General features: G+C 38.5%; 1 protein-coding gene across 3 annotated transcripts in view; it reads left to right on the top strand.

Annotated features, from left to right (window-relative positions):
* The window catches only part of SLC12A1 (solute carrier family 12 member 1), an 82,309-nt gene that overhangs the window by 34,586 nt on the left and 31,744 nt on the right, over positions 1 to 15,979 (top strand). For all 3 annotated transcript variants that reach the window (XM_079126143.1, XM_079126141.1, XM_079126142.1), the window contains exons 12-17: positions 88 to 195; positions 513 to 636; positions 2,341 to 2,442; positions 4,442 to 4,597; positions 7,910 to 8,009; positions 8,740 to 8,851. In XM_079126143.1, the coding sequence (XP_078982269.1) occupies positions 88 to 195; positions 513 to 636; positions 2,341 to 2,442; positions 4,442 to 4,597; positions 7,910 to 8,009; positions 8,740 to 8,851 (702 nt within the window). The remainder of the gene's footprint in view (positions 1 to 87; positions 196 to 512; positions 637 to 2,340; positions 2,443 to 4,441; positions 4,598 to 7,909; positions 8,010 to 8,739; positions 8,852 to 15,979) is intronic.

A 15,979-nucleotide genomic window follows, 5' to 3' on the forward strand; every position in this document is an offset into this window, starting at 1 on the left:
AGTGGAGGGAATCATTTCCATAAAAATGGGGTTAATGTTTTAAACATCTATTAGAAGTGTCTCCTTTCTTGGTCCTTTCTTCTCAAGGTCATGAGCATGGTGTCAGGGTTTGGTCCCCTCATCACTGCTGGAATCTTTTCTGCAACACTCTCCTCTGCCCTGGCCTCCCTCGTCAGTGCACCCAAAGTGTTCCAGGTAATACAGGCACAAGAGCTGTGCTTCTCCCTATTGCTGCTTCCACTGCATGTGGATCAAGCTGAAATATTTGTTCTCGGTGGCAATCATTTTCCATCATTTTCTGAAACAGTTAATGTTTGCATCTGGCTCAAGTGCTATGTCTGCCACATAGTCAAGATCGATTCAAATAATATAAAGAATGACAAACTGCAGTGTTAACTCGTGCCTCATGTTGTGTATCACTTAATCTTTCTCCAAATCTTCTTGTTTGAATCACCTAGAGAAAATGACTGTGCATAGATATAAGTGACAAATTTCTCCTTCTCTTCCATTAGGCTCTGTGCAAGGACAACATCTTCAAAGGCCTGCAATTCTTTGCAAAGGGATATGGGAAAAACAATGAGCCCCTGAGAGGATATTTTCTCACTTTTGTGATAGCCATGGCGTTTATTCTTATTGGTTTGTAGTTTTCTTGTTCTTACTGAAAGCCAAAGAACTCTTCTGATTACTCAGAATTTACCTTTCAGTTTGAGAAATTACCTACTTTATGTTTAAGATCCCATTTGGGAATGTTGGAATCTAAGAAGAAAATGAGAAATCCTTGTGTGTAGAAGGCCTTTGGGAAACTTGAGCTAAACTCTGGACTTTATCTGTTTTTTGAATGTGAATGTCAGAAACCCATCCGACCAAACGCAACTGAATCCGTCCTCCTAACTGCCTGATATTGTCTCACTTCAGAGTTTCCTTCAGCTGCCATAGCTCCCAACCTGACAGCAGAGCTGAATTGTCTATGTCAGTATTTATCAAAATAGGGTTCATTTGCGAACTACTTAGAATCACCAGGATGTTTGTGAACCCGCAGATTTTTCAGACCCAACTCCACAGTTAATGAGCCAGAGTCTCTGAGGATAAAAAATCTGCATTTTTCACAAGCTTCTCAAAAGACTTATAGGCCATTAGTACTTGAGAACCACTTAACTAGACTATACTCTTGACTTCCTCTCCTCCAACAATAAAGAAGCAACTCTGAGCTCGAAAGGTGTGTTCATCAACGATTGCTTGCAAATCCCTCAATACTCCCCAAGGCCTCCCTTTGCTGCTGAGCACTCAGGAGGAAAGGAGGCAAAAGGCAAAGTTCAGATGGGAGCCACACAGGTGGCAGCACCTTCCTCAGCACTGTGGTGCCAAACAATGTGTGTTCCTCATCATGACCTGTGAAACTCGGGGAGCAGCTGTTGTTCATGGATCCTCCTAAGATCTCTATGAGGTTGAGGAGAGCAATATATAACTCTCAGTTAGATTATTTAAAAATTAAGTTAAAATGATTATGTATCTCTAGAGATGTTCCAAGTATGTAATGGGACCTTTAAGGCCTCAAATGATTACACGGTGCTGCATTTAAATGATTCTCTCCAAAGTTTAAACACTAGTGTATAAATTAAATGCTGTCCTTTAAAATCACTCTTTCAGAAAAACATGGATTAGCTCCACACACAGATTTTATGGCAGCATTTTTTGCATATTTCCCAACTGGGTTTCTGTGTTCTAGAGTCATACTCAGCAGCCACCTACGCTGGCATCACTGAGGCTTATAGATACCTGAATTTCAGATGAATGAGGAAGTCCCTCTTTTCTTGTGTCATACAGTAAACAATCTGGTTAGCATTAAATCATACCATATATTTAGCCACTGAGGTCAAAGTACTTTTAAAGATGTAGAAAAGTAAGAAACAGTCACAGGAGTCCTGAAAGTCATAGAAAGCATCCTGGAATATGCAGAAAGATTTCCACTTGGTAGTTTCTAGTGCACTGGTTTTCAATTGATCTGTCACCTTGCAGAGCCTTTTGGTTATTTATATGGCAGACAAAAAACATGGGATTTGTTGGTGCCTCCAAAATAGAATATGCTCAGTCCCCAAATCTTCTAGGTAGAAATCTTGATTGTCTATTTTCTGATTGGTAGTTTTTCTTGATTCTCACTTTATGGAAATCATGGTTAAGAGTGTAGATGACACCCCAAAGAAAAATCACTAACTTTTTACATTTTGACAGATGCTAGCTATATTTTCAATTTCCAAATAAAGTCAGGCTTCCAGGCTACAACAGCTGTTCAGCCCCGATCTCATCACTCAACGTACATGTTTGATTCTGCTTCTCTTACAGCCGAACTGAACACCATTGCTCCCATCATCTCCAACTTTTTCCTGGCTTCATATGCACTTATTAACTTCTCCTGCTTTCATGCCTCTTATGCTAAATCTCCAGGTAAGCTGACATTTCAAAACTAGAATAAGCTTAAGCAAACAGTTAGTTTGTCTCAATAAAATGAAATAAGTTGGTGAAAAGTTCTCAATCTGTGTTTATATGTTTTCTTATATCCTAGTGGGCAGCGTAATCCACTTTATTTTGGTGAGTTGGGGGATGGCTTCTGAAATAGAAAAAGAATCATTTGAGCAATGGCCTTTTTGACCAACCGTAAAGTCAATTTTCTCCTGTGGCAATAAATTATTCATTGCAAGAGAAACCACATTTATTTCAGCAGTAGAAAAACACCACTATTTATTTCCAGGGTGAAAGTGACCACAGAAGTGGAATAAATGTATATATTTGAGACTTCCTTACTATCAATTTGTTTCCTGCCCATGGTGCAGAAGAGAAGGATGAGTAGCTCCCATAATTACCTGCTGAGCACAGGCGATGCAGATTCACGTTGAGCCCCTCATGTTGATGCCAGCAGCGTCAGTGCATTTTGGGACTGGGTTTAAAGTCTTTCAGAATTTCATACCAAAGAACTTACCCCTGTGCAGTCATCCCTCATCTCTTTTTTGCTTCAACTGGCCAATAGAGATCTTCTGCCTTTCCTCCAGAATAAAGTCTTGTCAACATCAACCCTTAAAAAGTTCCTCACCATGTAGACTTTGTCAAACATATTAAAGACTGCCTGAGAGACTGCTGCCTTCCCAAACCTTTGGAAAACCCACTGGAAAGAAAATGAAAGATAAATGGAAAGGGAACCTTTATCCACCCAAGTCTATTGGGTGACGGGAGCTGTAGAAGACCTTTGGTTTAGTTTTGTTATATTCGTTTAACACAAAGAATTGTATGACTCCATGCCATGTTACAGCCATTTTTGAAAAACAAGGCAGAGATATACAGGTTGGTAGGAAAACGAGGGAAAAGGAGGAAGGGAGAAAAAGAGAAAGAGGAAAAAAAAAAAAAAAGTATAGGAAACAGACACACAAACTCAGAAAATAAGTCAATCTCTTTCTCTCTACCTCCCTCCCTCCTTCTTCCTCTCCTTCTCTTCTTGTCCCTCTCTCCCTCCTTATTTTTCTTTCATTCTCTTTAAAACACACACACACACACACACACACAGAAAAGACAGACTCAGAATGTTCAATGATGTTTTTGAGGTGCTATTTCCATCTTGTGGTTATTTAGAAAATTGCTTCTGGAGACTTTTACAGTTGTGTTGTGTTTTGGCAACTCCAAAAGTAAAATGTACTTCATCCATAGACCAAATGTGCCCTCCAAATCAGAGTTTCCCCATCCCTGACCATACTGTCTCCTGGCTTCTTCCATTTCAGAGAACTAATACATGGAAACCTATGTATTTAGAAACTGTGAGAAATATTTTCCTTACAAAATGTGTGATATACTAATGTATTTGGTTTAAGAAGTCATAGCTAGAAAACCTCTTCCTCTTTTTTCCATGGATTATTGTTTCTGAAAGGGCAAGTCTATCCTCTTAGGGTAATGGGAGAGCTGCCAGGAAGTCAAGCAGATTGACTCCTGCTGACTAAGAATAGTCAGGTGCAAAAGCTGAATGTCTTAATCTCTCTCCTGGATAACCAGGAAGTTCCTCCTCCCACCTGTTAGACCCCACTCTTTTCATTCCTCCAGACTCCTTTCAACCCCCAATGGCTTAGATTTTAGAAGCCCAAGGTTTGGGAAGCACAAGTGGGGTATACAGGAAGTATGGAGGGGTCTATGAGTGTAAATTTTCCAAATGTTTAATATTTCCCAAATTTTACAGCGTTCTGTTTGGTATAACCACCACTTTCATAGGCCAGGGACCCAAGATCACAGGAAATAAATAAATAAATAAATAAATAAATAAATAAATAAATAATAACAGAACTAGAAAATGAAACCAAAAGTTCTGATTCTTTGAACCAGGAAAAGATACATTGCCTACATTCTTATAAAATTCAGTAGCATGTTAGCAGTGGTGTGAAAAACTTGTGGATTTTTTTTCTTTCAGGATGGAGACCTGCATATGGGATTTACAACATGTGGGTGTCTCTTTTTGGAGCTATTTTGTGTTGTGCCGTCATGTTTGTCATTAACTGGTGGGCAGCTGTCATCACCTATGTCATTGAGTTATTCCTCTATATCTATGTGACATATAAGAAGCCAGGTAAGATAAGGACTGTCCAGGATGGGGTTTCCAAATCTCCCTCTTACCCACTTCAGCATTTCGGCATTTATTACACAGCTTAGGTGTGTCATGTGTCATGTTTGAGGTGGATGGTAATAACATAAGGCAATGTAGGAATGGCAATGACTATGTTGTGTACTCATGTAATCCTCTTGATAGTGTTGTACATTGGGTATTAGTCTCATTTTACAGACAAAGAAACTGGAATTCAGAGTTGACCAGTTGCCAAGGTAATGGTCAGGATGTGATGGAGCTGACATCTTAATCAGAGTATGATCCCAAATCTCAGAAGCTTTCCATTATAGCACTTTCTCCTTCTATGTCCTAAATGAAATAGAAGCCCTTTCCACAGAATCACACTCAAATGATTAATTATGATATAATATAGTAAGCACCATGAGAATAAGATGAACAAATTGCTAAGAAAAGGGGAGGGAGGGAGTCATTTCCTTGATTAGAGTTGTCCAAGAAAATTTCAGGGTTCATGGCTTGTGTTCCCAGGGTCATGTACTCTGTATAAACTTAATAAGTATTTGTTGAGTGAACAAATAAATTAGGTCATAAAAGAAAACAACAAGCAACTAAGAGATGGTTAATGGGGTAAATCAGGGAGTGAGATTCTAGGCAGAAGGACAGCATGAGTGAAGTTAAGACACATATAAGCTGGTGTTGTGTTTGGGAAGCCCCAAGACCTTAACATGCAGATTTGTTTAGTACTAAGGAGAAGGGGTGTGAGATGAAGTGGGAGGGGTGGACTGGGACAAAGGAAATAAGAAACTTATATGGCCTGCCAAAAAATCAGGATATGGAGAGCAGCAGAAAGATGCATGGGTATTAGTTGGAGAAGCATAACTGGACCTAAACTTTGGATGTTGACTTTAAAGCCAGTGAAAAGGTTGGACTGAAGTGGGAAGTGATTAGGGAACAGGGTGTACCTAGAGGCCCCAGACCACCATAGAATTCCCTTTTACTCACTTGCCAGTGAGGTGGCGATTGTATAAACAACTTTGGATGGATTTGTTTGTTTTTCTTTACTTCATATATTTTTAACATCAGATATAATTTACATATGATAGTTGTTCATCCCTTTCTGATGTACATTCCACAAGTTTCAACCGACTTACACAGTCCTGTACCTACCATCATAATCAAGATGGAAGACATCCCTAAGGTTCCCTCACACCCCTGTGTCTTCAATCTCCTTTCCCTGGAACTTGTCCCTGGCAACTGCTTTTCTAATTTCTGGATGCTATAGCTTTATCTTTTCCAGAAAAATCATATAAATAGAACCATATAGTATGTAGCCTGTACGTGTGCTCCTTTCATTTAGCATAATCCTTCTGGATTCATCCATGTTGTTGCAGGTCTGTTTTTTTGTATTGTTGAGCAGCATCCTATTATGAATATATCACAACATTTTTAAAAAATCTATTCACCAGTCAATGGGCATCTAGGTTATTTTCAGTTTAGGGCAGTTATATATAAATGTGCTGTAAACATTCATACACAAGTCTTCATATGGACCTACATTTTGATTTTACTTGAGAAAATAGGATTTGGATTTCTGTTTATATAGTAAGTATATACATAACTCTAAAAAGAAACTGTCAAATTTTTGTCCTTAACGGCAGTATCATTTTCTGTTTCTACCAGCAATGAATGAGTCCTAGTTAGTTGCTTCACGTCTTTGTCATTGTCTAGAATTGTCAGTTGGTTTTTTTTTTTTAAAAGCCATTCTAATAGATGTATAGTGCTATCTCATTGTGGTTTTATTTACTTTTCTCAGTGACTAATGATGTTGAACATCTCATTTCCCATCCATATATCTTCTTTAGCTAAGTGTCTATTTCAATCTTTTGCTCTTTTTTTTTTTTTAATTGTTTTCTTATTCAATTGTGAGAGATTTTTGTTTTTAGTTTTTTCTACTAGGGATGAAAACCAGGAGGGCTTGACCATTGAAATATATCCCCAGTCCTCTCTTTTTTTTTTTTTAATCCTGAGAAGGGTCTCACTAAATTGCCAAGGGTCTCCCTAAGTTCCTAAGGCTGTCCTTAAACTTGCAAGCCTTTTGTCTTAGCCTCCTGAATCAAGTGGCTGGATTTGTAGATGGGTGCCCCCATGCCTAGCGTGACAGTTCTTTATATATTTTGGGTACATATCCTTTTGCAGTATGTGTTTTACAAATATCTTCTCCAGTTTTGTGGCTTCTATTTTTATTTTCCTTATAGTTTGTTTTGAATAACAGAAGTTCTTAATTTTTATGAAGTCTTGGTCATCTTTCCTTTTTTTATTTTTATGGTTTAGCATTTTGCTCCTGAGTTAAGATATCTTCCCCTAATCCAAGGTCACAAACTTCTACAAGTTTTAATGCTTTGGTAATTCCATTAAGGTCTACTATCCCCTTGGAGCTAATTTCTGTATATGGTGTGAGGTATGGTTCAAGTTTCATTTTTTAGATATAAATGTTCATTTGACTAATGGGGGTTTTATTCCTATAAAGATGAATTGTCTAAGATATGCTTAATGCCAAGTGCATTGTCAATATTGATCTATGTTAACCTGGTTTTACCTCCAGTTAATCAACTCCAATTCACTTTCTGACGCTTCAGAGCAAGAGTGGAGACAATAGATCCATCAGTCTTGGAGTGGGCTATGCATTCCTATTCTATTAAAGGGTCCATTAATATTTAAATTTGTTTAAAAAAAAGAAAGGAAGGAAGGAAGGAAGGAAGGAAGGAAGGAAGGAAGGAAGGAAGGAAGGAAGGAAGGAAGGAAGGAAGGAAAGGGATGGTAGTACTGACTTCCCTTATGATTAGGTTCTAAAAGTTCAAACTCGAATGCTGGCTAAAGAGCCTTGATCATATTTATGGACATCTAGAAGTACCAATCCCTGAGCTGCTCATTTTAACTATTCACAATCTAAAGATGATTGCACACTATCTGTGTAACTGAAATTGCTTTCAGTTTAAGAATTTGTGAAGACCTCTTGAACTGAATCAGGGCTGACCATTTTTCCAAATTCTTCTGCCTGCAATGTGGTTATTGCACGCCTCTTCCACCAGGCAAGATTTCTGGGACTGCAGCTTTACAGGCTGATCCTTAGCTGGAAAAAAAGCCCTGCTTCTGAGGATTCACATGGTGTCATGGAAGGACACAAAGCTCTTTCTAGGAAACACTGTTGCATTTTTTTCTAATTTGGGCACAGATCACTGCTTGCATAGCCAGGGAAAATTATAGAAGGGAATGGCTTATAACAACTTTTTGTGTGCCAATTTCCTCCTTGGTCCACAGATGTGAACTGGGGCTCCTCTACACAGGCTCTTTCCTACGTGAGTGCTTTAGACAATGCTCTGGAATTAACCACAGTGGAAGACCATGTGAAAAATTTCAGGTAAAGTTGGCTTCTCAGGTATCCTGGTGTGTTCCACATCAGAAGAATCTTTTCCTTTGTGGAAGAATAGGGTAGTTAAAAGCTGTGTGAGTATGTTCTAAAAATGAGCAACAGTACTGCCACACTTTCACAGTAGCACTTCCTGTGAATGAGTGCTTCTTCCTTCCACACTGGGTCATGCCTACCCCAAACAATAGCCCTCCAAGGTGCCAAGTGTCACCTTCCAGGCATGGAGATGGAAAAGTGGCCTAAATGACGTGATTTCAGAGACACATCTTAATTATTGGTATTATCTCCACTCAGCTTAAACTTACTGAATTCTCTTCAGAGACACTTGGGCTCTTGAGTTATATCTTATTTTGAATGGAACCTCCAAGCACAAGCCGGCAGGACAGATGAAGGAGAGAAGCTTGAATAATGACTGGAGAGGGACAGGTTTTGTTGAGATTTGGGGTAGGGCAGTATCCAGAGGATAAAGGGCAGGTGGGCCCAAAACTGCCTTTTCCCTACTTCATACCTTTGCCTTGACTGACTGGACTATGAATACAAAGATGATAAGGTAGACAGATAGTGTGATTCAAGAATTCTGATGGGAAACCCAAGAAATAGTTAGGGGAGAGACAGTTGAGTTTTTCTAAGCCTTTGTACCGGATGTTTCCAGTGGAGTGTTTCTGTTCTCAGGGGCTTCCAGTGATGGCCAACTCACATATCTTCTCTTCTTTACTTTCAGGCCCCAGTGCATTGTTCTAACAGGGGGACCTATGACAAGACCTGCTCTCTTGGACATAACTCATGCCTTTACCAAGAACAGTGGCCTTTGTATCTGCTGTGAAGTCTTTGTGGTAAGAGACCTTCCATCAAGGAAAGTGCTTTTACCTCCCTACTCACCTTGGGTTATTTAGGCGAGCAGGGAAGGTGTGTGCAGTGACAGGAAAATAACAGAAAACTCTGCACAAGAGCCCTCTTCCTTGATTCATAGATCAAGGACGAACAAGAGCCCGTGATCCTGAATTTTAACGGGTAGATGAAATGTATTTCTGATTTCATAGGAGACCAACTAAAAGTGATAAATATTTCCAAAGAATGGCCTTTGAGTCAAGAAAAACAGACCTGGCTTGGAAATAAAATGAAAGCATTTGGGGTGATAACTGTCCATCGAAAATGAGAAAGGATGGAAAGAGCCAGAGAGAGCACTATTATATAGACTAACTGATGAGGAGAGAACCAGACATAATGGCCTTAAATGACAGCACATGGAATTTAGATGAAATATTTGGATGAATCTGATGACACCACGGGTCTCTAGGGAATTAAAACAAGTTTTCCATTCCTTAGATAAACAGTCACAGCTGAATGAATTACTTTTTGTTCAGGGAGTATGTGGTAGACAAATAGTAATTAATAGGTGATTTTCTTTGGAAGTATTCAAATAGTTGCTAAATTTTTAACCATAATTAATCTCGAGTGGGGAGAAAGCATTAAAATAATGATTAAAAATAATAATGTGTGCAGCTGGGGCTGTAGCTCAGTGGTAGAGCATTTGCCAAGCATGTGGAAGGCCCTGGGTTCAATCCCCAGGATAAAAAACAAAGTCTAAATCCTCCAAACTAGCCCACTTCTAGTATTCTCATATAATTCCTTCTTTCTCTCTCTCTCTCTCTCTCTCTCTCTCTCTCTCTCTCTCTCTCACACACACACACACACACACACACACACTGCTAAAAATCCTCATCTACTGATGTATTTTTATAGTACTTAAGTGCTTACCTATTCTTCAAAGCATTTTCCTAGTTTTTCTTGTTTGATTCACATGACAGCCTAATAAGGCAAAAAAGAAACGAAGCTCTGTTCTCAATTTACTGGTTGGGAAAGTGAGATTCAAAAAAATTAAATTATTGCACTGAGTCACATGACAAGACAGTGGCAGCATCAGGACATCAGCCCAGGTCCCTGAGTGTGCTCTGCATTACGCGATGTGGAGAAGACCTCAGCAGACCTGCGTACTTGGGAGCACTGTTAGACTCAGGTACCACTACTTACATTTCCAGTGTCAGACAAAGAATAGGCCATCAGGAGGCTGTGTGACCCTGGGGCCAGTCAGCTCTGTGATGATGCAGGGGCTAGTTTACCACATGTCACCACGAGCAGCACTTAAGCCTCTTTTTACACTTGGCAATATTCTAAACGCTATATGAGATGAGTTGGTCATATTCTCCTTCCTCTCTGTGCTTATATGACAGTAACTCAAACAATATAACTAAATGCAATTATCCTATAGTGGGTGGAGAGAATCCTACTGAATACATAAGATTGACAGGTTAAGTTAACAGCCAGCTATGACTCCAGAGGATTTTTAAAAAGCTTATCAAGAACCCTTCTCTCATATTATCAACTTTGGTGCCCTGGATTAGTGGATTTCATTTTGGCCAATATAATATAGGAGCTGGTTTTGATGGAATAAGCAGTTTGAGGTGTTTTTCTTCTCTAGCAATTTAGAGAAAATTTAGTTTAGCAGGCAATAAAGTATCTTCAGGACTAGAGAAATGAACTGGGAGTATAAACAGTCATATATTGGCAAGGGAGAAAGGGTCTTCTACAGAGACGAGATATTGCTTTTAATTAACCCTTTGCTGCTTTAACTGTAATAAAGGAGCATGAGGCTGGAATATCATTTCATTTGAAGTAAATACCTAAGTCTGTGACCTTCGCTGTTTGGCATGAATATAGGTGACATTATACATTAATGTGTTGGTATCTCCATGTAGGGCCCAAGAGTCTTGCTCCAAGGTGTTGCAGTTCTCTTGGGGACAGAAAATAGTTACTGCATCAGTTAATGACTTTCCAGTTAGTTACTTTCTATGAACTCCTGTGGTTGCAGATGCTGTCAGCATTTTTAGACTCTAGCTGTCAATCATTTTTGCAAAGAAACAGATGGAAGGGGATATGGGGGGAGTCAGCATACCATCAGAATTTTTTTTTTCAAGTGCATGTGCTTTGGTTGATGGCTAGGCCAACCTTGTGGAAAATGTTAAGTAGTAATGATAAGAGAATAACAGTTTTGTTTTTAACATTAGGAAGTTGGTACTCCTGGGCTTTTGTGACTAACAGCCGAGTTCTGAATCACTGTTTTGCCACCTATTAGCTGTAGGTCCTCTAGGCACATAATTTAGTCACTCTGACTCAATTTTCTGTTAAAAAAAAAAAAAAATACCCTCTATATTGTAAGGTTACTATGAGAATCATATAAGGTAAGCTTTCAAGTACTCAGTTTGGTGTCTGTCAAATAGTAAATGCTCATTTAACTTTAGTTTTATTATTATCCATCGTGCTATTGTCATGATCATTATGTTTGAAATACTCTGGCTGCCATTTCCATTCCAGAAATATATGGCAAAAACAAAGACCTAAAGAATCCTCTCTTAGAAAAACCAGGTCCAGGCACTGGTTTTTGAGCTTTTGGAGTATCCAGCTATTTGGTCATGATGGAACATTGAGATATGTGCTCCCACCAGACGTGGGACAGCTAGCTCTGCTCCACTGCTCTGTGACCTTCAGCCATTAAAGCCTTGCTCAAAGTGCTCATACTACAAAAAGGAGTAAGACCCACAACTCACTGGCATTTTGGTGTTGGTGGGTAGATAAGAGCTTCTGGTCATAGCTGCCATTTCCTGAAACCAAGGCTGTTTTGTCCTCTTCTGAGATACTGGGAATCGAACCCAGGGCCTCACACATGCCAGGCAAGCACTCTATGCCCAGTTTACATGCCCAGTTCACTTTTTATGTTTAATTTAATTTAATTTTTGATACCAGGGATTGAATCCAAGGAACTTAACCACTGAGCTACATCCCCAGTCCTCTTTATTTTTTTATTTTGAGACAAGATTCTCGCTAATTTGCTGAGGTTAACTTTGAACTTGAGATTCTCCTGCTTCAGACTCCTGGGCCACTGGGATTGCAGGTGTGTGCCACCACGCAAGGTGTTTATTTTAGTTTTTAAGACAGGGTCTCACTGAATTGCCCAGGCTGCTCTTGAACTTGTAATCTTCCTGCCTCAGCTTCCTGAGTAGCTAGCATTAAAGGCATGCACCACCATACTGGCTAACTATGGCATTTTTGAAGACCTAGAAATCATAGCCCTTGAAGTTGCCAAAAATGAAATAGAAAGAACTAAACTTTTTTCTGGGCACCAATTATCCAAGTAACTCTTACACTCACCCACTGAAGCCTCTTTCTCCATCTTCTTGCTTTTTCCTTACTCAGCCTTACAATTTCAGATAAAGGACCCTTCATCAAAACAATCTTGATGATCCTTTTTAAGAAATCCATTTTGGAATATTTAAAAACATTGTCTGGTCTTCTCATTTCAAGTATGTATAACAAATCAGTGACATATTCCAACCCCAAGAGGCTTTCTTTCCAACATGTGTGTAATTTTGTTCTTTCGTACCTCATTCCTATCACCGTGGAAATGGTGATAAGAGGGAGTAGGACTCACCTTCTAGTATCAACTCACAGTTCTGAGCACAGCGAAGTTCAGTGGGCTCAGCAAGAGGTAAGTGTTAGGAGTTGCAAATCTGACCTCCATCAATTCCACCCTATGTACCATGACAAACGTAAGCACTGTCTTTCTTCGCCAATTAGTTTCCTTGCTTATGTCATTCATGGTGGATAAAGAGATACTACAGCCAATTACTGCAGATAACTTAGTTTGAGTTTCTATCCCCTTAACCTCTCTGGTACACTGTGCTCAGTCCTAAAATCATGTGGAATCAGCTCCCACTTCACTGTCCTATGTGAGAAGACATCACATGGCAGAGGTCAGCAGTCTTTCACTCATATACCTTTCAGTTGTACATCAAAAGACAATGCTCTTTTGAAAGAACAACAAATAAGAAACAGTGAAGAGTGAAAGTTGATTCAGTTGCTCTGGATTGAAATGCAAGTTAGATAAAACCACTCTTGCCAAAAAATATACCAGTTACTCTTTTCTATGTGTCTGTCTTAAAATGGCAGAGGACTTTTGAGTCTATTACAGCATTTTTTTTTTTTTTAACCATGTACACTGTGTTGTGCTGGTGGCTGAAAAATAAAGATTTTTGCTCAAAATTGCTTCTGTTTTTTATTTTAAACTATTAAGAAAAATGACAGATTGAATCACATAAAATTTACATTTTTGTTGATCAAAACTGTAAATACCGGGCTGGGGAGATAGCTCAGTTGGTAGAGTGCTTGCCTTGTAAGCACAAGGCCCTGGGTTCAATCCCCAGCACCGCAAAAAAAAAAAAAAAAAAAAAAAAAAAAAAAAAAAAAAATTTATACCAGCAAGGTTATATGGTTCAAGAACATAAAATTACAGAGAGCCATTCCACCTCTCCTACTTAAGAATGGTTAACACTTTTGTCCTAGATGCTTCCACTCACTTTTAAAATGAAACAAACCAGTACAGATCAAACTAAAGTACCCTTTATGATCAGTTAGACCTGTGGTTCTCTGTCTCCATTAGCAACGTTATCTGAGTTTTGTAGATATTTTTCTCTTTATTTCACCATGTCTGAAAGGATGCAAATCTATTTTGATTCCTATTTTCCACCCTCTTGAATACTTCTTTAACTTTAATTGTCCTCTCTTGCCACTGTGAAGGAGAAAACAGGTGGTTTTTGATGAGCTTCCTCAAGTAGACCCCCTCTTAATGTTCAACTTCCCCTATTACCCTTTCTCTTTTTCTTTTTCTGAAAATTAGAAAATACCTTAATAAAATCTAAAGCTCTCTTTTGAATTTTCTCTTTGAGAAGATCTCAAGAAAACTCAGACAACAACCATCTCCTCACTCTATGGCATAATGGAGGACAATTGGAGCCTAGATAACCCTGGGGAAACTGAAATTCTTGTTTTTTCTTCTGTTTTCAATCTCCTCCTAATCACAACCTTTACGCCCACCAAGAAGAAAATGCATTCTTTTGAGATGCATCTGTTCTCCTTTTGTCAGTGAATCTCTGTCATGATGTTAATAAAATAGTGACATGACCAAATACAGAAAGAATGAAATGACCTATGAATGGGCACTAGGATGCATGGTGAGATGAAAAATGGACCAAATCAGAAAGGGAAAAAAAATCTCTTTTTCACAGTTCCAACCAGAGAAACAATGACAACAAAGACAGACAAATAAGACTCTCAATGTTTTAAAAAATAAAAGTTGGAGAGAACATTGCACTTGGCCTGCATTCCTCTATATGATCCTAATGGTGTTGGAACTCCTTTGCAAAACTCTTTTTTATAATATTCACTTATTTGAAGCAGTGTCACATCAGCTTCTTCTCCAGACTAAATAATTAGAAATTCTTTACCCCTTTCCAAATCATTGTCCAAGTTATAATATATGCAACATTTTAAAAGTTATTTGTTCAAATCCTGAATTAATTTATATGCTCATATTTTCTATGCTGACTGCAGCTAATCTCTGTAACACATTAATTGGGTGGTAAAATCCATTCGGGGGAGTATGACATATTTGAAAGATGAATAATTGTATTCCAGTGTGTCTTCCCTAGTTGTTAGTTTGTTTTATCCTTACTATATTTGCACTGCAGCCTTGCTTCACATTAGTAAGTGTGCGACGAAGATATTATAATCGCTTTTAGCAAAAAGAGATTCTGCATGAAATATTTTTATGACTTCTCAGTATGGGAAATTTAGTCATTAAAATAAATCTTTCTGTCACAATTAATGTTTAATCTAGATTTTTATAATATTAACAGACATACGTTAGACTGTATTTATTTAAATAAATGCCATTTTCCCCAGGGGTTCAGAGTCATTGTGGTACCACTCAATATCCTCATGGCCCAACTTCTTTCTAAGCTATTGGTTATTCTTCACTCTAATGGCTGTTGTTACTGTTGAACTTCCTTCAGTAAAATATTCCTTCTTTCATTTGTGGCAGGTGGAGTCTAGAATGCCCAAGAAAGGACTAGTGGTTCAAAACGTATCAACAGTCTGGAGACCTGAGCTAAACTTGATCTGTAATGACGTACCTTTCTTTAGTCTAGGTCTTCTGGTTCAGTAACTATCCTTCCTGTGCCTCTGCCCTTTTTTATCTTCCTAGAAGGTTTTTGTTTTTTAACTTTAATGTAAGACAATAATTAGAAAGTTGGTAGGTTCTAGAAAATATTCTGGAAAATAATTAAGCACATAAAGATTAATCCAATAGAAACAGAATATTGACTGGGCACAGTGGTACACGCCTGTAATCCCAGTAACACAGGATGCTGAAGCAGGAGGATTGGAAGTTTGAGGTCAACCTGGGCAACATAGCAAGACCCTCAGCAATTTGTTGAGATCTAAATAAAATATAAAAAGGACTGGAGATGTAGCTCAGCAGTAAAGTACCCCTGCGTTCAATCTCTGGTTCCTGCTCTCCCACCAGAAAAAGAAAGAAATATAATATGTGACACATTGTGTTACTCAAATTTTTCTAGTGGCCAATGGAAAAGGTAAAAAGAAATGGTTAAAGTTATTTTTAATAATTTACTTTATTTAACCCCAGTACATCCAAAATATTATTCCAATATGCAACCAACATAGAAATTTTGAGATATTTTACATTCTGTTTTTGTACCAAGGCTTCAAAATCCAGTATGTATTTTAAACTTCCAATATGTCTCAATGCGAACTGGGCACATTTCAAAAGCTCAATAGCAACATGTGGGTAAAGGCTGGCACACAGAGCAGTGAAGACTTAGGCAGCTACCTTATTTTCATAAATATGGAACATACATCAAGAAGGGACAAATGACACAGCCAAGGTATCAGTCAGTCAATGTTGGAACCAATTTGAAACCCGGATTCAGAGTCCTTTCAGTTCTGATACTGAACAAACACAATGGTAGAATTACCACTAAGTCTGGGGCTCCAGTAAGATTGTGAACACTCATTTAAGATCATAAAAATCAGTTTGGAAGAGCACCTAC

The sequence above is a fragment of the Sciurus vulgaris genome (assembly GCF_902686455.1).
Source record: "Sciurus vulgaris genome assembly, chromosome: 2".
Lineage (NCBI taxonomy): Eukaryota > Metazoa > Chordata > Mammalia > Rodentia > Sciuridae > Sciurus > Sciurus vulgaris.